The 22,707-nt window shown below is 43.5% G+C and overlaps 1 protein-coding gene across 3 annotated transcripts; it reads left to right on the top strand.

The window, feature by feature from the left end:
- The first annotated feature begins 5,407 nt into the window (after positions 1-5,407).
- LOC130840720 (ADP-ribosylation factor 2) lies at positions 5,408-21,627 on the top strand. 3 transcript variants are annotated; one of them, XM_057716483.1, is made up of 6 exons: positions 5,476-5,526; positions 6,363-6,439; positions 7,592-7,758; positions 10,555-10,665; positions 16,657-16,781; positions 18,681-21,627. In XM_057716483.1, exons 3-6 carry the CDS (start codon positions 7,611-7,613, stop codon positions 18,840-18,842), a joined length of 546 nt encoding a protein of 181 aa, XP_057572466.1. In that variant the 5' UTR covers positions 5,476-5,526; positions 6,363-6,439; positions 7,592-7,610; the 3' UTR covers positions 18,843-21,627. The 3 variants fall into 3 exon arrangements, with proteins under 3 accessions (XP_057572465.1, XP_057572466.1, XP_057572467.1); XM_057716482.1 differs by lacking the exon at positions 6,363-6,439 and having other exon boundaries at positions 5,408-5,526; XM_057716484.1 differs by lacking the exons at positions 5,476-5,526; positions 6,363-6,439 and adding an exon at positions 7,388-7,409.
- Positions 21,628-22,707: the final 1,080 nt, after the last annotated feature.

Below are 22,707 nucleotides of genomic sequence, written 5' to 3'. Positions count from 1 at the left end.
GTCTGTGTTTTGAGGAGTGAGAGCAATAGCAAGCTACATAAAAGTGAACTGATTGACTGTTATCCAGCTGATTTAACAAAGCAATGTGATGTTTTGCTGATTTCCACATTAGTCAAAGGAAAACTAACTTTAGTCTGTGGGAGCCTAGGGTTAAACAAATGGCACTGGGGACAGAAAGGAGTTTTTAGTCGCGTCAATGTGTGGGTTTCAAAGATCTTCATGCAGGAGTTTCGGGGAACAGCGCTGTGCATTGAATTCACTGCATTGTGACTATCAGAGGGCATCCTCCAGGGGTGTGTGTGTGTGTGTGTGTGTGTGTGTGACAAAGACCTGCACCACCCCCTTGCAGAAGACATCCTTGTGAAGCAGACAAAAGCAGTCTTAATAAATCCTTTGATATCCTTTCCTCTGCACCTCCTCCTCTCTTTCCCAAGTTTTTTCACCATTAATAACAATATATTACTCTTTCCAGGAGTATGCAATTTAAGAGAATATTGCTGGGAGAGCAATAAAAAAACAAATCTCTAAGGGCAAAATTTCAGAGACTGGGACAACTCTATGTGGATAGTGACCCTTATTCTTGCCCTTCCAATCATAACCCACAGGTCAGCCACCATGTCCTCAGCCCAGGCTTTCAGAGAGCCTTGTTGAAAACGATATTATGGTCCCATCACAGCCAGTTTTAGGAAGATAAAGTTGCCATCTGTTTGTTTTCTGTCAGAGAAACCTATTTTCCAAAAGGATGGATAAGGCTAGAGAATAGAGCAAAATGGAGAAAATATAGAGTTTAAAAAAAAAAAAAAGGAAGACCAGCTGATGCAATGCAGCATTTTAGCTGCAGTCAGGTTTTTTATTGTTGGGTTTTGTTTTGTTTTTTTTATGAATATATCTTTTCTCTTTGGAGGACCAAGGACAAACACCTATAGTCACAAAAATCAATTCATTCTGGAAAGTCTGAGTGGGCAGGAGAGATGATAGAATCTTCCATGGAAAGGAAAGAATGTTGCTATGGAAACCAGCTGATCCTTTAGTACAAGCCCCAATGCACTTGTCAGGCTGCCTAACCCTGCATAATAACATCGTGGGTCCAGAGAGCTGCCTGCATCTCTTTGAAAAACAAACATTCAGACACTGGTCTGATGAGCTTTTATGCATCTTGAGCAAAGGAAGTCACAGTCTCCTGGGAGGGGCTGAGTTGCCTAGAACCTCATGACACCAGAAGCCCACATTGGGGATGACTATATTTTCTCCAGAGTGCTCCTGAGAAAAAGTGAAGGTGTGTCTTAAGGTTTCTCTTAAGGGCAAATTTACTGGAGAGGTTTGTTTCTAGGGCAAGGAATATGTATAGCAGGACTTTCCAAGGGAGGGAAAAGACATCTCTCAAGCAGGAGCATGGCCAGAATAGAGGGATAAGTTTAGTGATAGTTGAGGGAAGGTGGTCTCAATATACTGTGTTATATTTAAACTCTCTAAACTTAAATCTTTTCATGTGAGAATTAGATAATTATCATACAGTACCTAATACATTCAGCACCTGATCCAGCAGTTATAAAGTAGATATGAACTACCACTACCAAGAGTGCTATAACTAATACTGATAACACTATTAACCAATTTTAAAGCCTAACTCAGAGCAGGAGGAGCTATCTCCAAGTAAGATGTTTCTCAGGATGAAATTATCTCTCTGCTTCTCCCAAGAGTACCTTGTACTTTCCATGCTGTACGAATAACATTATATTGATGAGAAGTGTTTTCTATTAAGAATAAAAAAACCCAATCAATATCACCATAAGCAATTTGTGTTTATAGAGTTGTCAGAGTATGTGCTTGTTAAATTTCCCCTGAGCAGCAATTATGAGTTCTATTACACTTCCTTCTTAATTGTTAAAATTTTGTATGTTTTCAAAAAATAAATTGTTTTGCATCATAAAGTTAGTACAACATTTTCTCTCAATCACTTAAAGAAAATCACCACCTCAGCTCCTGAATATAGTCACTAGTAAGTCAGGTCTCTTTTCCTTTAAGCCTCCTCCCATGCATTCCTCCAGGGATACTCTTTTTTTTTTTTTTTTTGGCCACTTGTGGGATCTCAGTTCCCCAATCAGGGATTGAGCCCAGGCCCCTGGCAGTGAAAGCGCTGAATCCTAACCACTACATCACCAGGGAACTCCCCCCGCCCATTGCATATTCTTATTTAAAAAAAGACAGCTCTTCCTCAACTAACAATGTGGTTACGTCTGGATAAACCCATCACAAATTGAAAATATCATAAGTTGAAAATGCAATTAACACTCCTTATCTACCAAACATCATAGCTTAGCCTAGCCTACTTTAAACATGCTCAGAACACTTAGCCTACATTTGGGCAAAAGCATCTCACATGAAGCGTATTTTGAAATAGGGTGTTTAATAGCTCATGTAATTTACTGGATACTGTACTGTAAGTGAAAAACAGACTGGTTGTATGGGGACAGAATGGTTTTAAGTGTATCAGTTGTTTACCCTTGTGAACATGTGGCTGACCCACAGACCTTGTGGGAGCTGTGTGGCTTCGTGTTAGATGATTTTGCCCAAATGTATGTCTTATCACTGCCCAGGAAAAGATCAAAATCCAAAATCTGACGTATGGTTTCTACTGAACGCGTGCTGTTTCCTCACCATCGTAAAGTTGAAAAATCGTAAGTCAAAATTGTAAGCTGGGGACCATCTGTTTATATATATGAAATATATATGTGTGTATGAAACATATATAATATTTATAAATATATGTGTATGTATGTATCTATGTAGTTGTAATCCTTTAGCAACTGAGTGCCATACGGACTGGGACTTTGTTTTATTCACAGGCTCGATGCAGCTCTTGTGAAAATGATGCATATTCTCAGGTTGTGAGGGTTGGAAGCAAAAATCTCTCTTATTATCAGCCTAAACATTCCTTCTGTAGGCACAAACGATGGTGGGTAAAAAAATTTTTATCTTTGCTATTTCACTTTTTTTTCAGGTTATGATGACTACATTCAAACAAACTTACTTCACATTTGCTGGCAAAACCCACTTTACATCTTTTCTTGCACATCATCAGGACACAAGTAGATTATTCATACTACAGGGAATAAAAACACTAGTAAATATTTGGGGAAAATAAAACAAGTAATCAAAGAATTGAAAATTAAACCAACATAAGATACTTTTTTTTTGGATTATCAAATTAGTAAACAAAACAAAAACACTAAAAACCCTCTTTTTAAAAAGAGCTTACCAAATGATGAGGTAAGTTTGGCTTTCATTTGGTTGATGGGAATGGAAATTTGTATAATCTACTCAGAAAATAATTTGGTAAATAATATGTATCAAGAGCCTTAAAAAATCTTAATGTTTTGACCTAGTGATTGCACTTTTGGAATTCTTTTTTTTTTTTTTTTTAGCAAGGAATGCAGGATGCAGGAAGGGAAAAAAAAGCCGCAGTATAATTCATAAGAGAAAAATTTTAAAAATCTAAATATTGAACTATGATGAAATAAAAATTCATATTCTAAGGCAAGTCAAGAAAAATTTAAACATAAAAATATCTTCTCAGGAATTCCCTGGCAGTCCAATGGTTAGGACTCTGAGCTTTCGCTGCTGAGGGCCCAGGTTTGATCCTGGGTTGGGGAACTGATATCCCGCAAGCCGCATGGTGCCGCCCCCAATTTTTTTTTTCTCTGCCCTTTGGCCTCCTCTCTCCCTTCTACTAGGGACTGTGTATCTGCATTACACATTCACCAGATCTACCTATCAGCAGAAATACCTGCTCAACCATAAATAGCAACATTCTCCTAGCATCACTAAGACGGCTCCTTAGAAGATAACCTTTCTCAATTTTGTAAGGGGCCATGGTAACCCATGACCCACTACTCACTTTGTCCACGTAGATCTAACTGTGTAAACTGTCAATAATATGTCTGTCTCAAAAAGTTTATATAACAGTGCTTTGACCTTTAACAGGCAGAACAATTCTTGGCGTTTTCTGAGAGGCTGGTTTTGGGTTATGATCCTCATTTGGCTCTAATAAAATTTTCCATCTTTCTTAGATCAACTGATTAATTTTTTTCGTTGACAACTACATGAAAATGATTAAGGATATATTCGTATGATGGGTTATCACATAGCTATCAAAAATGTAAGAAAAATGTTAAATAATCTGGAAAATGTTCAAATTAAAATATTAAGTGAAAAAGGTGAAATTGTACATACTCATATCTGAACTATGTGAAAATTTGATGGAAAAATGACTGGAAAGGAATAAATCAAAAAGGTAACAGTGATTGCTTCTGGATAATAGGACGATGGGTGATCTTTTTTTTTCCCTCCTCCTCCTCTTTCTCCTCCTCCTCTCCTCCCCCCCCTCCCCCGGTGGGAAATGTCTTTTTTTTTTTTCATTATACTTTAAAAAATGACTATAGTTTTTATAGTTAGGAAAAATATTATAATTTTAAAGGAGTCATGTAGAGAAACCTCTCATACGTACTTACATTTACCCTCATATATACAGTCGTGATCAGGAAAGCATTTGGTTAAAAAGATTAAGGTGTCAGACAGACCTAGGCTTAAAACTGCTCGGCTACCTAATTTTCTCCTCTGTGAAATGGGAATTATAGTAGATTCCAACTAACGGGGCTTTATGGTCATGCAGGTCAAGTCCTTGACATATTCCCTGGCGCACATCATGTTCAATACATGTTAGTTTTCCTGATTATGTACAATTAGGAACAGTTATATACCATTTACGGGCGTTTGTAAACTTTTTAGTGAACCAATCTGGCATTAAAGGGCTGAGTCACTGAGAGCATTTCTCAGGAAGTGAGGACTTGTTCTGTGCGCGTGAACGAAGGTGCAGGTGGTTAGTATTTTCCCCAACTGTTGAAAATCTGTTCGGAAGCAGGGCGGCTGTCTAGCTTCAGACTGAACAGGAAACATTCCTTATGCCTCATTTCGGTGTCTGTGTCTGGATGTTTCCCACACAGGACAACGCCCCAAACTAGTTTCTACTTTTAGCTCAACCATGGCAACTTTCCTTAAATATCACTATGAATTTGGCCCCGCCCACATGCCCCTGCCCAGTTGGTCCGAAAGCTCCCGGGGTTAGTTCAATCCGCGGAATTTTTCCGAGTTGATTGGCGGAGCAAATGGGAAATCTTTTTACTTTTTTGATTGGTCGCGCGCCGCCTAGGGGCGGGGAACATGGGCGTGTCTCGCCAGGATGCGGTGAGCTGTCATTGGAAGACGAAGCCGGCATTTCCAGAGCTTCGTGCCGTCGCCTAGGTCGCGAGGGACGGGGCTCCTCCCTCCCAGACCCTTATTGTCCTCTCCATTGGCCAGACTTGTTGTTACTCGCGGAACCTCGAGTTCATTGGTACAAAAGCTGCAAGAGGCGATGTGTGATTGGTTGGATTACTGTTCCCGCCCCAAACCTGTCGCCATTTTGCAGACGCGAATCAGAAATCCTAAAGGCAGCGGTATTGGTACTGGTGGCCGGTTTGGGGACAGGTGAGTCGCGGGCTGGGGCGAGAGGGCTGCGGCACTCAAAGCCTGGCTCGATTTCTGCCCCTTCAGAGGTCGGGAAGCTAGAGAGCAGCGGGTGGCTTGCAGAAAGGCGTTGGTCTCCCTGTCCCTAAGCCGCCCTCTGTAGGGCAGGGGCTGCGGGGATCGAGAGAGGCTTGGCTCGTCCGCCACGGGGCCCTCAGCTCTCCCGAGGGCCCGCAGGTGGAGAGCAAGCGGCCTGGCGGCTGCGCAGAAAGGACACTCGGACGCCGTCCCCGGGGACCGTGCGCGCGTGCCCGGCCTCTGCGCACGCCCCCTTGGCCGCTCGCTCTGGTTCGTGTCCTGGAGATCTCCCCTCAGTTCTCCCTGATGGACAGTTGGTGCTTGTGGCAGGGGAGGGGGAGGGGGAGCGTGCCAAAGAGGCGCCAGGGTCGGCGGCGTCTTTCAGAGGGTCTCTAGCGGCGCAGCGGGCTCTGGGCGCCTCTGGCAGGTGAGTAGGAAAAAGAGAAGCAGGAGGGAGAACCTAGGAGGTGTACTGTGCGGTTGGGAGGAGGAATCGAGTATTTGCTTCATAGGACATCTAAGTGGGCATTCCGTCCCCCAGAATGTTCCTCACGGTGTTTTCTCATCTGTGAGATTTATCTTTTTTTTCGGAAACAAGACAAGGAATCTTCAGTTTTGTCGTCCAACAAGATTTTGAGTGCCGTCGCGCATTGGACTTCTGTATACTTTCTATATGGCCCTTCTGAGAATGATTAAAACATCCATCATCATTTTTTGGTTGTAGCAGTTCCCCTGTGCCTAATTTACGTACTAGTTAAACGCTCTGCTCCTTTTCTCAGGTCGTAGAATGAAATGGCGTGTGCTTGGGCATCATCCGTGAAGTTAAGCTACTGTAGGACACAGCTGAATTTCAGAGGTGGGGGACTCTGGAATTTGGTGACCTCCCCTCTGCGGTCCCTGGGGTCCCCAACGAATGGGAGATGGGCCGTCCTTGTTCTTTCTTAACTGTGCTCTGCCCAGGAGTAAAGTTTTCCTATGGTTAGCAGTTTAAAGGGAAACAAGGATTTTTTTATTTCTCTTTGAAGAATCTTTGTAGACTTCCAGGAGAAAGGTTAGAGTAGACAGTACTACTTTCAAGTCTTTAAGTAGAATGCCAGGCTCACACTTCAGATACGCTGATCTGTTAAAATTAAAGACGTGGAGTAAATTTCTGCAAAGTTAATCTGTCTTTACTGTTGCCTTCCTTTATAGAATCTATCATGCACGCTACTGAAAAATAAAATATCAAACATTTATGCAGTTAGACATCAATATAGTGATTACCTTTAGCGGAGTAGTGATTGGGAAGGGACACGAGGAGATCTGTTCCCTGGTAATCATCTTTTTTTGATTTGGTTCTTGATATTTCACTGAACTGTACGTTATCATGTATATTTATATCTGTGTGTAAATTACGTTCCTAAAAAAGCTAAAAAAAATTAATTAAGAGTAAGGTGACGGTCAGCACTGGATGCTATGGTATCTCCTCCACTCTTTGCCCAGTTTATTTCTGTTAGCAGTGCAGTTTCCCAGTGTGGTATTTCCTCACCTCTGAAACCTTTTCGGTTCCTTTCTGCGTCTTGATACTGTCTGCTAACCAAAGGCAACTACTGAATTTCTAAGAGGTGTTGATAATCTGCCTTAAAGACTTTACTTCACATTGTGTAAAATAAACTGGTTCTCCACTTCTTCAGTTCTCATTTCAGAAGTACTGGTTGTATCTGTTGTGGCATTGCTTCCATACTTAAGATGACTAAAGCCTGCCACCATTGAGACCGTGCTTCACATATCCTACTTGGATGCTTCAGTGGAAAAGAGAATTTTTTGGCAAGGCATCAAAAAGCTTAGTTGAGTTTCCCTTTGAAAACAAGATACTCTGCTCCTTACTGGCCAGACTATACTTAAAATTGTTCAGCTTTTACTGCAAGCCACCTCTAACGGAGACTTATATTTCATGTATATATCTTGTATTTATGTTTCTATATCTCTGCAAAGAACGATTACTTGACTTGTCTTTCTTTTCCTTCAGGTCACAGAATTCAATTACAATGGGGAACGTTTTTGAAAAACTGTTTAAAAGTCTGTTTGGGAAAAAAGAGATGCGGATTCTTATGGTGGGTTTGGATGCCGCTGGAAAAACCACCATCTTGTATAAATTGAAGCTGGGAGAGATTGTGACTACCATCCCTACAATAGGTATGTTAGTGACCTGTGACAAGACCAGTTTACGCTTTACTGTGTTATGCTTTTACATACCTCTTACATTATTGAATGTTTTTTTTTGGAAAATCTTGTCCACCCCAAGAGCGGTTTTGAGGCCAGAACCAGGTAATATACAATTCCCTAATTGCTCCCTGGCATCTCTGACACATTGCTAAGTTTACAGGAGAGTCATATGAACATATTTAGGTGGAACAAGTTTAACCCTATCTGCTTGGCAAAATAGAAAATGATTATTAAGATCAATCCTTCTTCCAGCTGGCCTTTCTAAGTGGAAGTATCTCTCCATATCAAGTATGGTCCTAGCGTTTAAAGATGTAGTGTGATTTTTTTTTTTCCTTCACTTTGGCTCATTCCAGTTACTTGAGCTGATGGTCAACTGAAGAATCTGATTTGTTCCAATGCTGGAGGACAGTCTGGCAGTGTAGTTATTCCTGCAAACAAGCACTGCGTTTTGTCGGTTATTGAAGGCTTTTGCAAAGGCAGTTTTGACAGAACTTAGCCTGTGCCTCGTCAACTGCCTCCAGATCCAAACTCCTGAGCAAGAATAGGCTCCCCAGGATGGCATGTGGATGTCAGTAGTGTTCTGAAGGTTGGATTAGGCACAGGAACCAACCGATCATCTTCCAGCTTGGGCAGTAGCTTCAGAGATTGCAGCATCTAAAGGAGGAGGAAATCAGATGGAGAAAATGTTCATACCCATAATTTAAAAAATGTTATTAGTCCAAAATGAAAATAGCATAACTGCTTTGTTTTCTCCAATTATAAAAATAATTCATGCTTCCATAGTGCATGCATACAGAAAAAAATACAAACAAGTGTTAAAAAACTGTGATTTTGGTGAATATCTTTGTGACGTCCTATGCATGCTGTCTTCCAACTTACTGTGCATTCAACAATGTGTTTGGATCTCTTTCTATGTCACTTCCTCTCTGTGGAATGCCTTCCTGCCTTCTTCCCTACCCCCCTCCCTGCTTTGTGTAGCTGATGCCAGCTCGTTCTTTCGGTCTCAGTTTAAGCATCATTTCTCAACGATGCCTTTCCTGATCCCTTGGACTGGTTTTCCCTTGTTGTAAGTTTCCATAGCAGCCTGAACTTCTCAGTAATTCTTAGCACATTTGTCATTGCTCGCTCACCGTCTCTCTTCCAAAAGTGTAGATGAGAGCAAGAATTATGTCTGCCTTGATTCACCACTGTCCCCAAGTGCCTAGCAGAATGCCTGGCACATGGTTGAATGTCCAGTAAATGTTTGGTGAATGAATTGAATACCGATTTGGTAGATTGTTAAACTAATGACCCGCAATGAATCATGCCCCTCAGTAGCCACACCCCTGTGCAGTCTCCTTCCACAGTAATGCTGAGCTTGGCCCTGTGACTTGCTTTGGCCAGGGGCACATCAGCAAGTGTGATTCACACAAAGATTTGATAAGTGTTTGTGCCTTGGGGTTTGCCCTTTCGAAGCACTACCACCACTACGTGAGGAAGCTCGGTGCTCCTTGAGAATAAAAAGACCACCTGGATGCGTTGTGATGACCTAGAGGGGTGGGATGGGGAGGGTGAGAGGGAGGCTCAAGAGGGAGGGGATATGGGGATATATGTATACATATAGCTGATTGACTTCGTTGTACAGCAGAAACTAACACAACAGTGTAAAGCAATTATGCTCCGATAAAGATGTATTTAAAAAAAAAAGACCACTTGGAGAGAGAAGTCCAGCCTAGCCCCCAAAGGATTCAGTAGCTGAATTTATCTACAAGAGGAAGCCCAGGCAACCCACAGAATTACATAGCGGGGAGAATCATTGTTTTAAGCCGCTATGTTTGGGGGCTTAAATAATAACCGATACAGATCAACGTCAAATTTTAGTAACTAGATAGCATTCCATTCTGTGGCTATATGTTTAACAAATTTCCACTGATGGATGATTAGGTTACGTACAATAGTTCTGTGTGAACGATGCTGAACTAAGCATCATTTATAGATTACTCAAATGTGGCTGAACTCACTGAGGAGATGGAGAAGGTACAGCCATAGAAACAGAAGGAAAATGGGAAGTCAGGCAAGAGTTTCAAGTAGGGAGTAAGCAGTAGTGTCAGATATAAAATCAAATCACATAAGAACTGGAGAGCATTTGTCGGATTTATTGACATTGTGACTTTGCTGACTTTGATGAAACCAGTGAAACATGGTGAAGCAAAACTAAGGTGTATTGGGTGAGAGGTGACGAAGTTGACACAGTGAAGGTAGCTAAACTTCTTAGAGAAGTTTGACTTTAAAAGGGAAAATAGAGGATGGTAGCACGTGAAGATGAATAGGTTGGCGATTTCGAAGGTTCCAGACAGCGTGGGTGGATTGGATCCAGCACTTGAGTGGATGGAATTGGCATTAGCTGGTTGCCCCCTTATATTGCTCCAAGAGGGAGGGAGAAAAGCGTGGGTGACGATGTAGGTGGGTTTCTACGGTGTGTGGTGGGAAGCGAAAGTAGTCCCATTGATAGCTTCGGTTTGCTCTGAAGTTCGCAGGAAGAGCTGCTGAGAGAGGGAGGGGAGGTGTGAGATGGGAGACTGGAGGTAGTGGAGAAGGTTTGAGACACCTGTCACGATGCACGGGGGAGCAAGCTGACTAACACATTCTGTTTTGTAAGCTATAGATCTTTGACTGGCAAGCTGCTTCGTAAATGAAAAATACTGTCCAAATGTTAGCTGAAATTATTTTGAATTGTTGAACCAGCAAAAGGCTTCATTAAACGCTTTCTCCACCTTCCCAATTTAGGTTTCAATGTGGAGACGGTAGAATATAAAAACATCAGCTTCACAGTCTGGGATGTCGGCGGCCAGGACAAAATCAGACCTTTGTGGCGACATTATTTCCAGAACACACAAGGTAAAGATTATCCAGTTTCTAGCCTTGCAGCCATTTCTGTTAAATGCACCTAAAGGTGGTTGCTTGAAGCAAAACCTTGTGGTGCTCTGCTTTCTTTGGACTGTCAGTCATTCCTTCTTTTCTGCTGACCCACTTACACTTACTGAGGAGGTTTCTTTTTGAGAAGTGGTCCCTGCCTTCCTTGAAAAAATACTTGGGCTTTAATGCCTTCCATAGGAATCTCCTTTTAATCCAGAACAGTTAGAAAATGGTTGCTCTAATGAATCTCATCTTTTGGTTAATTGGAAGTTGTATGTGCCTTAGATGAAGTACCAATTTTTTAATATATATTTATTTATTTTATTTGGGCTGTTCTGGGTCTTAGTTGTGGCATATGGACTTCTTATTTGTGGCGTTTGGACTCTTAGCTGCAGCATGATGTGGGATCTAGTTCCCCCACCAGGAATCAAACCCGGGCCCCCTGCATTGGAAGCATGGAGTCTTACCCACTGGACCACCAGGGAAGTCCTGAAGTACCAATTTTTGAAGAATTGAATTCAGTAAACTCTTTTAAGCCTGTTGAGAGTATCTGAAAATCATGCCTATGGAGAGAAAGAGATGAACAGGGATGGCTGGAACCCCAGACCCCAGCATCGTGTGTGGCCACAGTCCCTCCCTGCTTCCCTGTTATTCTACAAGTGCAGGAGTAGGCATGAATATCCCGGATCACTATCTTATTTCCTTATCACTGGTTTCTTAAAATTTGGGGTTTTAACATGCACCACTCCCCCATCAGTCTGAGTTTTTTCATTGATTATATTTTGGATAAATGATACCTTACAGAATATTGCCTATCAAGATATCTGTAAGCTGTTCACATAGTTTTTACACCCTGATTCTCATGTAGAATCATAACCATATGGCATCTACAAAGTCATTTTAGAATTTATTTGCACTCTTTTAATTTTGAAGACTCTACTACTGATGGTGTTTTTGTTGAATATTTTCTTAGTAAAGACTCATATTTGTCCAGCTTTTCAAACCAAACATCCAAGTTGACTACCCCTTTATATTTTGTATCATTATTTTAGTTATTACCTTTAATATTTAACTGTATTTGTAGTTATTTCCTCAGCCTATAGATTTAGAATGTCTTTCCTCAAAATAGTGCATTTATCTTTTCTCACTTTTGTTAGTGGAAAATTTAAAACAAAAAAGAAAGAGGATACATAATGAAACCCCATGTACCATTCACCCAGCTTCAGCAGTTAATCAGCGTTTTACCCAGAGTGTGTTACAGCAAATGCTGGACATGATGATGCCTTTTACTCATACATCCTTCAGTGTTTATTTCCAACGGATAAAGCCTTTTTGAAAACATAATCTCCATGCGTTATCACACTTCCAAAGTTAATATTCTTTCTTTAATATCTGATACTCAGTCCTTTGTCACATTTTTCTAGTTGTATCAAATATGTCCTTTCCACATTTGATTTGTTTGCCTCAAGGAATAAAAGTTTACACATTGCATTTCATTGTTATGTCTCTTTAGTCTCTTACTCTACAACAGTTTATCCCTCCATTATTTTCTGTCATTCTATCTGCATTTATTAGCTGAAATCCTTCTAAACAGAGAATCCCTTCATCAAATATTTGGTTTCTCTGAAATATAGTTTATATAAGAAAGGCAGGAAAAATATTTAACTCTTTCCCTTTATTGATTTTTTTAATAAATTTATTTATTTATTTATTATTTTATTGGCTGTGTTGGGTCTTTTTTGCTGTGCCCGAGCTTTCTTTTTAGTTGTGGTGAGTGGAGGCTGCTCTTCATTGTGGTGCGCAGGCTCCTCATTGCTGTGGCTTCTCTTGTTGTGGAGCATGGGCTCTAGGCGTGTGCGCTTCAGTAGTTGCAGCACATGGACTCAATGGTTGTGGCTCACGGGCTCTAAAGTGCAGGCTCAATAGTTGTGGCACACGGGCTTAGTTGTTCCGCAGCATGTGGGATCTTCTTGGAGCGGGGATCGAACCCGTGTTCCCTGCATTGGCAGGTGGATTCTCAACCACTGCGCCACCTAGGAAGCCCCCCTTTATTGATTTTTAGAGAAACAACTTGACACCCTAGCAATCTTCCATGATGACGCCTAGATTTTTGTCTTTGTGTTTCAATCCTTTACAGACAATATACTTTTTGATACTCAGAGTATCCATTTAACCTGGACTGGCACTTGCGATGTTGGTCAGACTATTGCAGTTCCTCACCAGTAATGAAAGTAGGAAATGTGGGTTTGAACCACAGCTCTGCTATGAAACCTTGGGAAAGTTAAGTAATCTTTCCTGTCTCAGTTTCCTTATCTATAAAATGAAGGTGATACCTACGGCGCCAGATCATTTGGCTTAAGTGAGATTCATTTTATAAAACGCCTCGTTATGTGGTTGGAAGGTCATGGGCACTCAGGAGCCTGTCTTAGTCTGGGTTCTCCAGAATAACAGAACCAATAGGGTGGATGGATGTACATACATAAATATTATATGCATACATAATATACACATATGTTTGTGTGTGTGTGTGTATAGGATTTATTATAAGGAATTGGCCTACATGGTTATGGAATAGTCCCAGGAGCTGATGGTATAAGTTCCAGTCCGAAGGCAGAAGACAGATATCCCAGCTCCAAGATAGAGTGAGTGAGTTCTCTCGTCCTCCTCTCTTTTGTTCTCTTCAGGCCTTCATGGGATTGGACTAGGGCACGTTGAGGAGTGCAATCCGCTTTACTCAGTGTGGTGATTCAGATGTTGTTTTCATCCAGAAACACCCTCAGAGACACACCCAGAATACTGTTTGACCAAACGTCTGGGCCTCCTGTGGCCTAGTCAGGTCGACACATAAAATCAACCTTCACAGAGCCCAGATTACTAGAGGTTTCATGTCATTCTCTGGCAGCGTTCCCTTTACCCACCCTATGAAGAGTGGTCACACTCATTCACCAAGTAGAAATGCCTTTTTGTTTTCAATCTTCTATTTATAACAAGACTAATTTTATTGAGTTTCAGTAACTACTGCTTTGATGGTGGGGAGCTGGCTGTATTCTTGGACCTTGGGGTGGGTGATTTAGACTCTTCATGAAATTAGCAAATGGGGACTGCTTGAAGAATGGATTTGCTGTCTGGTGGGTCCAGACATTTCAGCCATTAGTAATCTTGGATGTTGCCTCTATTTTTCCTCCCAACTTGCCAACAGTCAGGCTATCTTTTTTAATTTAAATTTTCTTCTTCATTAGTATGTTGAGTAGGACAGACTTAATGATAGCTTAGCCCTCTGTTAAGACACTTTTAACTGTGTATAGAATGGAATGTGATTTCTTAGTTGATTTATCATATAGAAGGCATAAAAGGGTCCATTAGTTCTGATGTAGAAAGATTTTTGTCCTTGATCGTGGGTGTAGTTATTTTAAGTTGCTAAATGGCAATATATTTGTATGGTTCAAAATTTACAAAGAAATAAAAGTATAGAGTGAAAAGTTACCATCTCATCCCTGCCCCCTAACCACGCAGTTCCCCTCCCGTAGACAACCACTTGTATTTCTTGTATATCTGTCAAAAGATATTTTATGCGTATACAACCTCTGCGGATGTATATTTCTCCCCACTTTTAAAAACAAATTACAGCATACTATTCATTTGTAAATTTGCCTTTTCTAGATTTTTTTAGTTCAGTAGTGTAGTCAGTCTGATGCTAGATTCTTTTGTTTCTTATGTAAGGATCTAAATAAAAACAGAGTAAATGGGAACTAATGTTTATAAACTTGTGTTTTTGTTAGGAATGGCAAAGGGATACTATGTAAGCCCCCCCCCCCCCCCCCCCGTGGGTTTTGCACCGGAGACTAAGAATCTCAAATTTCAGGATAACCTCCTTTGCTTAGTTGTGATCAGAGTCCAGGACTTTACTGGCAGCCTATCAAATCTTTGGGGGGAGTTTTGAATATCCTGCATTCTTTGGTTTGATGTGATATAACAGACATGACTTTGAGTCTCATGTAAGCCCCAGATGTTCAGAAGCCATGGGTGCCCCCGACCACCCACATGGGCTGCTCCAGACAGTTGGTCCGGCAGCTATTGGGTGGGCCTGGGAAGCACGGAGGGAAAGGGCTAAGGGCCAGCACGGATTTTTCCCTCCTAGACTTGGTGGTGAGATCTCAGTGTCAGAAGGAACCCAGAGGTCATCTCATCCCACTACCCTTTTCCCGCCAGCAGAGTCCCTTCTGCAGTGTCCCCACACGTTGCTGCTTAAGCTGGGCACTGGTATCACCAGTGACAGGGGCTCTCCCGAGGCAGCCCTGCACCTGCAGTTCTGTTGACTCTTTATCACCTTTACCTCCTGTAGTTTCACCCATGGATCTTCCATCTGCTTACAACAAATCGAACCTCTCTTGATGTCATAGCTTTTAGATATTTGAAAACAGCTCAGTTCCCTCGATGAATCTTTTCTCTAAGCAAAATATTCCCAGTTATAGAAATTGTTTTCCGTGTGACATGGTATCTGATTCCTTTGCCATCCCAGTCATTCTTTGTGCCTCCAGTTTGCCAGTGTCTTAGAGTGTGGCGTCCAGCACTGACCACGTAACAGTCCGGGGTGTTCTGACCGATGCGCTGTAGCACAGGCTTTTTGTTGCCCATAGTCTAGAAACGGAGCTGCTATCACTACTGTTGATGCAGCCTCAGATAAGTTAGTTCTTTTGGCAGCCACTTCCCATTTTCGTCTCACAGAGCAGGGGTCCCCAACCCCTGGTACTGGTCTGCGGCCTGTTAGGAATCAGGCCACACAGCAGGAGGTGAGTGGCAGGCAAGCACGTGAAGCTTCATCTGCCGCTCCCCATCGCTCGTATTACCGCCTGAACCACCCCCCCCATCGCTCGCATTACTCCCTAAACCACCCCCCTCCCCGTCTGTGAAAAAATTGTGTTCCATGAAACTGGTCCCTGGTGCCAAAAAAGTTGGGGACCGCTGTCACAGATGACTTACTGTCAGCTAACCACCCAGTGCTTATGACCATAAACATCACATGGACCACTGCTCAGAGAGTCCTCCCATCCTGTGGCTGCATCGTGTGCTGGATTCCTCCTGGGCGCCTCCTCTGGAGATCCTTTTGGCCCCACCCCTTCTTCCAGCCACAGTGGCAGTGACCAGGTCTGAGCAGGTTTCAGCCACCTTTGCTCGGATGCAATGTGGTGGTCCCTTTCTTCAACCAGTCTCTTGCTTCCTAGGATTTCTCTGCTGCTGTATAGTGTGGGATGCTGCAAAGACATCTGACACCAACTACCTGGGGCTGGGCCAGACTTCACAGGTTAAGGGCACAGGACTCCCTCACTTCAGATAGCTGCAAACTCAGGGGCTCCCCAGATCACCCTCACTTTTTTTCAGCTCTCCGCAAATTTGGCAGTTCCTACTATCCCCTCAGGCTCAACATTCATTAAAACAACTCACAGGACTCAGGAGAGCGCTATACTTGCAATTACAGTTCTGTTATAGCAAAAGGATACAAATGAACTGGCCAAAGGAAGAGATGCAGAGGGCGAGATCTGTAGGTACCACACACAAAGCTTGCGTCGTCCCCTTCCCATGGGGTCGGGGTCTGGATGCGTTACCCTTCTGGCACATCGACGTGTGACACACGCAGAGCATTGCCAACCAGGGAAGCTTATCTGAACTTGGATGTCCACAGATCTTTATTGGGTCTTCATCATGTAGGCATGATGTAGAAATGAAGTGATTAAAAATGAGCCTCACCTTTTCTCTCTCTGTTCTTGTTATTGTTAATCTGGTGAAGGGCTGTGGTGCCTCTGAAAAAGGCTAGTTGGGTGTACAGCAGGCTTCCCAACTCGAGAGATTATATATCCTGCCGTATTGATTGCTTTCAGTGAAACCACACACGTAAGCAGAGAGAAGCTGTAAGGACATATAAACAGCTGCCCTTCCCAGGTTCAGATTACTAACACGTTTGTGGTTTCTTCCTAGGTCTGATTTTCGTGGTTGACAGTAATGACAGAGAGCGGGTCAATGAAGCCCGAGAAGAACTAACTAGAATGTTAGCCGAAGATGAGCTCAGAGATGCCGTTTTATTGGTGTTTGTGAATAAACAGGTATGTGGCTGGCTTTCTCAATCCTGGGACTGAAAAGTACTGCCAGCTGCTCACTTAAAAATAGAGAGATTTAGCTAGCCGCCTGCCTCCTCTCCTGTCCCTCCTGTAGCCTTTCCCTCCACCTCCTTCTTAGCATATGTCTTATATTCATTCACTCGCTCAGCAAACATCAACTGAGCATTTACTAAGATCCAGGCATTGTTTTAGGGTATTGGTGATACAGCAGCAAACCAGACAGACAAAAATCCCTGTGTTCATGGAGTTTATGTTCTGGTGGGAGGAGGGTCAGTCAGTAAATAATATGTAATATGCCTGGGGGGAGTGTCATGGAGGAAGGGGCAGATGTGGGGTAGGACCAGAATGCCTCTCTGATAAGACGACATCTGATAAGATGACACCTGAAGGCCAGCAGGAAGGGAGCCAGGCTGTTCTAGGAAGAGCAAGGCAGCCAGTGCAGCCGGGACGGAGTGGCGGGTGAGGGAGCAAAGGAGGAGATGAGATTGGATCACACGGGGCCTATCCTTGGGGAAAACCAGCTTCTATGTAAATATAACCCAAAGCAGTAAAAAGGGAGTAGGAGGAGCAGGTAGAACCATCCAGCCTCAGGAAGCTGAACTAAGCGTGGAAAAGAAGGTAGAGTCCTGTGGAATGTACCAGCCTGAGATAAACCAGGGTCACGTTTTGATGTGTTCCCCCACTTTCTCCTCCATGAACACATTTGTTATGTAACCCAGAGCGTGCTGTTCTGACAGTGTTGCATCCTGTTTTGTCACTTCAGATTTATCGAAGGCATTTTCCCTTGTCATCTAGCTCTTTGTAAACATGATTTTAAAAGGTGGGTGGATCATCATTCACTCACCTGTTACCTTACCATTGGGTTCAATGTCAGTTTGAAGCTCACCAGTGAACATAACGGACTTTCGTAGAAGAAAATAACATTTGTTCTTTTTAATTATAAAAACAGAACATGCTCATGGTATAAATATGCAGACGGTTCACAATATCAGGTGAAACATTCTAAGCCCCAGTCTTCAGGGTGAAGCATTGTTTTCCAGAGAGAAAACTTTCTGCACCTATATAAGCAGTTATATGATTGTATGCATATTTAGATTCTGGAGATCATATCCTGCATTCTGTTTTGCAACCTGCTTCTTCACTTAGCATATCTTTGACCTCCTTCCAAATCATTGCATCTAGATCTACCTTGTTCTTTAATGCTAATTTATTCAAATTTGGTTTGAGCTTACCTGTGTGCCAGGCACAGTTCCAGGCATTTGAAATAATACATCAGAGAACAAGATAGGGATTCCTGCCCTGGTAAAGTTTGCATTCTAAGTCAGTCAGTTTTATAATATAGTAACTTGTGGTGAGGGCTCTAGTTACCTAGAGGTAACCTAGCAGGACAGTTAAGAGGGGTGGCAGGGACTTAGGTTGCGAAGGCCTTGCAGAGCATCATGAGGACCTGGGCTCTTACCCCAAGAGAGACGGTGCTGTCACAGGGTTTTGATAGAAGAATGACTTGACCTGACTTCAACGGACTGCCGGGTTGAGTTTAGACTTTGGGGGAGCAAGAGCAGAAGCGAGGAGACCAAATGGGAAGTAATTTCTGTAATCCAAGAAGCGATGGTGGTGGAATCAGGGTATAGCTGTGCAGGTGGTGAGAAGTGGTCAGGTTCTGGATATATTTTGAGGGCAGAGCTGCTGGGATTTCCTAGCGTGGAGTTGTGAGAGGAGAGAGAGAGAAAAAGAAATGAAGGATGATTTCAAGGTTTGGAGCCTGTGCCAGTGGGGGGCTAGAGAGAAGACTGTGGGTTAAGGGCGGACATTGGGGGGCGAGCATAGTGTTCCATTATGAGGAGAGAATGTTTATAAACTGACTTTTGAATATTCTCTTTCAAGGATCTTCCCAATGCTATGAACGCAGCAGAGATAACAGACAAGCTTGGCTTACATTCCCTCCGCCAGAGAAACTGGTACATTCAGGCTACTTGTGCCACCAGTGGAGACGGGCTTTATGAAGGCCTGGACTGGCTCTCCAACCAGCTCAAAAACCAGAAGTGACGAGAAGCGCTGTGTTCCCTGTGCATCGTGGCAAAGTCAGCTGGCCTCTTCTGTGTGCACGTGTGCGTGTGAGGAGCCGAGTGTGGGTGTGTGGCTGGCTGTGGGAGCAGCTTTCTCACATGGTGCCTTATACACGCTCTAAGGAAACCAGTCTTACATGTTACGAACAACCAGTGTTACATTGCATTTGCTACCTCCCATTTCAATAGCTTTGATGACCAGTTTTGCAGTCAATGCAGGAGTCCCGAGGGCTCACCGGTGCCCAATAGCCAGAGTGGTCTTCGTGGTGGGAAGGAGGGGGAGGGTGGGCCGTGGACTGACTTCATTTGTGTGGTCCTGGTCCAGGTCTTGGGCGGGGGTGGGGTCTCTGCACACCTGGGGGTCCTGTTAGATTTTGGCATCCTTTTGTAAAAAGGAAGGAACTGTCATTCTTTCCCATCACTGCCAGAGCTAGCAGCTCACTTTTCAGTGCTTTAAAGCAAATGATCCTCAAAGATAAAAGGCTCATGCTTGCTGCAGATGTGACGTTCAGATCTGAACTCAAGTTATATTCCAGCACAGATGTCCTGGTTTAATGTACTTCATTGAGAGGAATCAGTGATCTTTTTTCATTAGGAAAAAACCCCGTAACACTAGACCCTGTAACACTGGAAAGTCACCTAGTCCTTCCCTTCCTTGCCTCTTGTTTGCCAAATGGAGGCCCTTTGGGGTAGGAACCCAGTGCGGCCAAGGCTCTTTACTGGGGACACACCACCCCACGCCGGGCCAGGCCAAGGAGGGGAGATGCTGTTGTGTTTGTGTCCCCGTATCACCCTCTTCTGAGGCTGCTGCTCCCTCTGCTCTGCTCTGCGCTGAATGTTCTCTGCTCCAAGGAGGAGCTTCGCCCCCAGGAGGGAGTCATCACCTTGTACAGTATCTTAGTCCAACTTGCGGTTTGGGTTAGCTGCTGCTCCCAGAGCCACACACCCGTGAGTTCTGAGAGTTTGTGAGAGAATCAAGAGGTTAATTCAGGGGACGAGCCTCCCTGCAGCCGAGTTGGTTGGTGCTAAATTGTGCTACGAAGAAGGTCTCGTCCAGACCACTCTCCGTGGCACTGACTCCCTCTTCTGGTTGGCAGTAATGTCTTATGTGGAAACGTGCTTTATGTTGTCCTCAAAATAGTAGTAACAGTGGCCTGGAAGTGAGCTGGGTTAATGCAATAGTCTAGAGCTCTTTTGCCCAGACAGCTGTTGGCCAAATTTGTACCTAAGCTCTTCCACTACACCTTTTGAAATTCCTTTTTCAAAAAAAAAAAATCTTAATTTCAGATTGCAAAGGAGGAGAATGTAAGATGAATGCTAACAAAAGTAAATCTTGTTTATTGATAGCAATGAAGTTGCTGTTACTAGGAAGAAATTTCATGCCATGATAAATGTGGGATGTAACGTTTTTCTTGAAAACATTGACTTTAAAGAATGTTCCTTGCAATATTGGCAATGAAGTACAGATTTGATTTCTAACCATGGAATTAAGTCCTGAGAAATATTTAGATTGTATGCCTCAAATTGGCAGGGACTGTGTCTTACACTTCTGTGTTTATGCTTCGTACTGTGTGCCTGGTACAGTGCTGGGCCTCATTGAACACTTGTCGATGGGTTGGATAATAAAGAACTTGCTCTGGAAGGAGGAGAGGACAGCCATGTGCTTCTGGATATCTTGAGCTACTTTTTTTGTTTTGTTTTTTGACCATGTGTCCACACAGTCTGTTTCCTGACCAGGGATCGAACCTGCGCCCCCTGTAGTGGAAGCATGGAGTCTTAACCACTGGACCACCAGGGAAGCCCTTGAGCTATTTTAAAATCCCTTTCCCTCTCCATCTTAGCAGACTTGCTGTAGAAAACTCCCAGAGCACTTGTACAGAAGGCAGAACCCGCAGAGGTGCTGTCCTAGCCCTTCTGCCTTCAGCAGTGCTCCTCGTTCTTTCCTTATGTGACACTTTCAGCTACTGTCTTTCTATGAATTTGGAGCTGGTCATTTTGGAGTTAGTGGAGGCCACTTCAGTGTAGTGGCTTTGAGAAAAAATTTGGGTCCCTGAAAGCAATGTTCACATCCCAGCTGTGTCCTCGCTAGCTGCCCAGCCTCAGGCCTATTACTCTTTTGACACCCTATCTCTGAGCCTCAGTTTGCTTAACTGTTAAATGGGGATAATACCTACCTCATAGGGTTGTGAGGATTAAATGTCTCAGACCATGTGCCTTGCCTGTTGCTTCCCTGGGGGTATCTTGATGTCCAAGTGTGAACAGCAGTGCTGGCCACAAACTGATCAGTATTATTTATAGGAGAAGTGAAGAGGAGTAGGGTGGGAGGCTGTGTTTAATCTCTCCCACTAGTCGCCTTCTAATCCTGCTGAATCCTCTGTCCTTTTCTAACCGTGGGAAGTGCTAATAAGACCTGTTGGGATACTTGTTTAAAAAACCATATTGGACTTCCCTGGTGGTGCAATGGTTAAGAATCCGTCTGCCAATGCAGGGAATGTGGGTTTGAGTGCTCATCCAGGAAGAGCCCACATGCCGCAGAGCAACTGAGCCCGTGTGCCACGACTACTCAGCCTGCACTCTAGAGCTCGTGAGCCATGACTGCTGAGCCCATGTACCTAAAGCCCCGTGCTCTGCAACAAGAGAAGCCACCGCAATTAGAAGCCTGCGCACCACGACAAAGAGTAGTCCCTGCTCGCCACAACTAGGGAAAGCTTGTGCGTAGCAATGAAGACCCAACGCAGCCAAAAAATAAATTAAAAAATAAACAAAACCCATATTGCTGTGTCTTACGCTCACTTTTTTCTTTAAAAAAAAAATTATGGTTTTTAACGTATTCACAGAGTTGTGCTACCACCCTGCTAATTTTAGACCATGTTTATCACCCCCAAAAGAAACCATGGATCCATGAACATCCACTCCCTATTCTTTCCTTCGCATGGCCACCTCTCCACCACGCCCCCCCCCCCGCCCACTAATTTACTTCCTGTTTCTGTGGATTTGCCTCTTCTGGGCAGATAAGGAGCCTGGGGGACTGGTGGTTCTTCAGGAGGTGCTCAGGTGCTGTTGGTCTGAACACAGCATCAGCCCTGAGGCATCAGCCTGATGACAGATGAGGCAGAGCCCCAGCGAGAAGACTGCCCCCTAGTTAGGTGACTGGAATTTATTACCTTGAGAGGGAAAGAGGTGCTTCTGATAATTATGCAGGGGTATGCAGGGGTACGGGGCATAAAGGAGGATGTGCGGTCGCCCTATCAGAGTGGCTAGAGCTCTGAATCTGGAATCACAGGCCAAGGTGAAATTCGAGCTCCGCTCATTCGCTAGCTGGATTCAACTGGACTCAACTTCTGACCCCTGATATCCTCCCCTGGAAAGGAAGTTCCCAGGCTGACCTGGGCTACAGCTCTCTGTGACTACCAAGACCACGGGGGTAATGGGGAGGGGGTGTCCGTAGGTCAATTCTATATATTGCGGGTCATGCATTTTGACCTGTTTAAAATAATGCCTTCACAGGACTGAGAATATCTGCATGTGAGTTGCTCAAGACAGGTGACGTTATACTCCTGTGGAGGTAGGTTTCTAGTGAAATGGAGCCTGACATCTTGAGGCTACCTGAGACTTTCGTCCACGGGTGTCTGGTGCAGGTTGTTAACAGTACACAGAAAATATGCTCTGGAAATACTTTTTTCTTTTGAAAATGTTGATATTCTTTTCAGCCTTTTGGGCAGTAGCCTTACTGAGATATCCACATATCCATAACATTCACCCATTAAAGTTCACTGGTTTTAGTATCCTCCCAGATTTGTACAACCATCACTGCAGTTTTAGAGCATTTCCATCACCCTGAAAGG

The sequence above is a fragment of the Hippopotamus amphibius genome, chromosome 17, assembly GCF_030028045.1.
Source record: "Hippopotamus amphibius kiboko isolate mHipAmp2 chromosome 17, mHipAmp2.hap2, whole genome shotgun sequence".
NCBI lineage: Eukaryota > Metazoa > Chordata > Mammalia > Artiodactyla > Hippopotamidae > Hippopotamus > Hippopotamus amphibius.
This window is presented reverse-complemented; position numbering and strand designations above follow the sequence as displayed.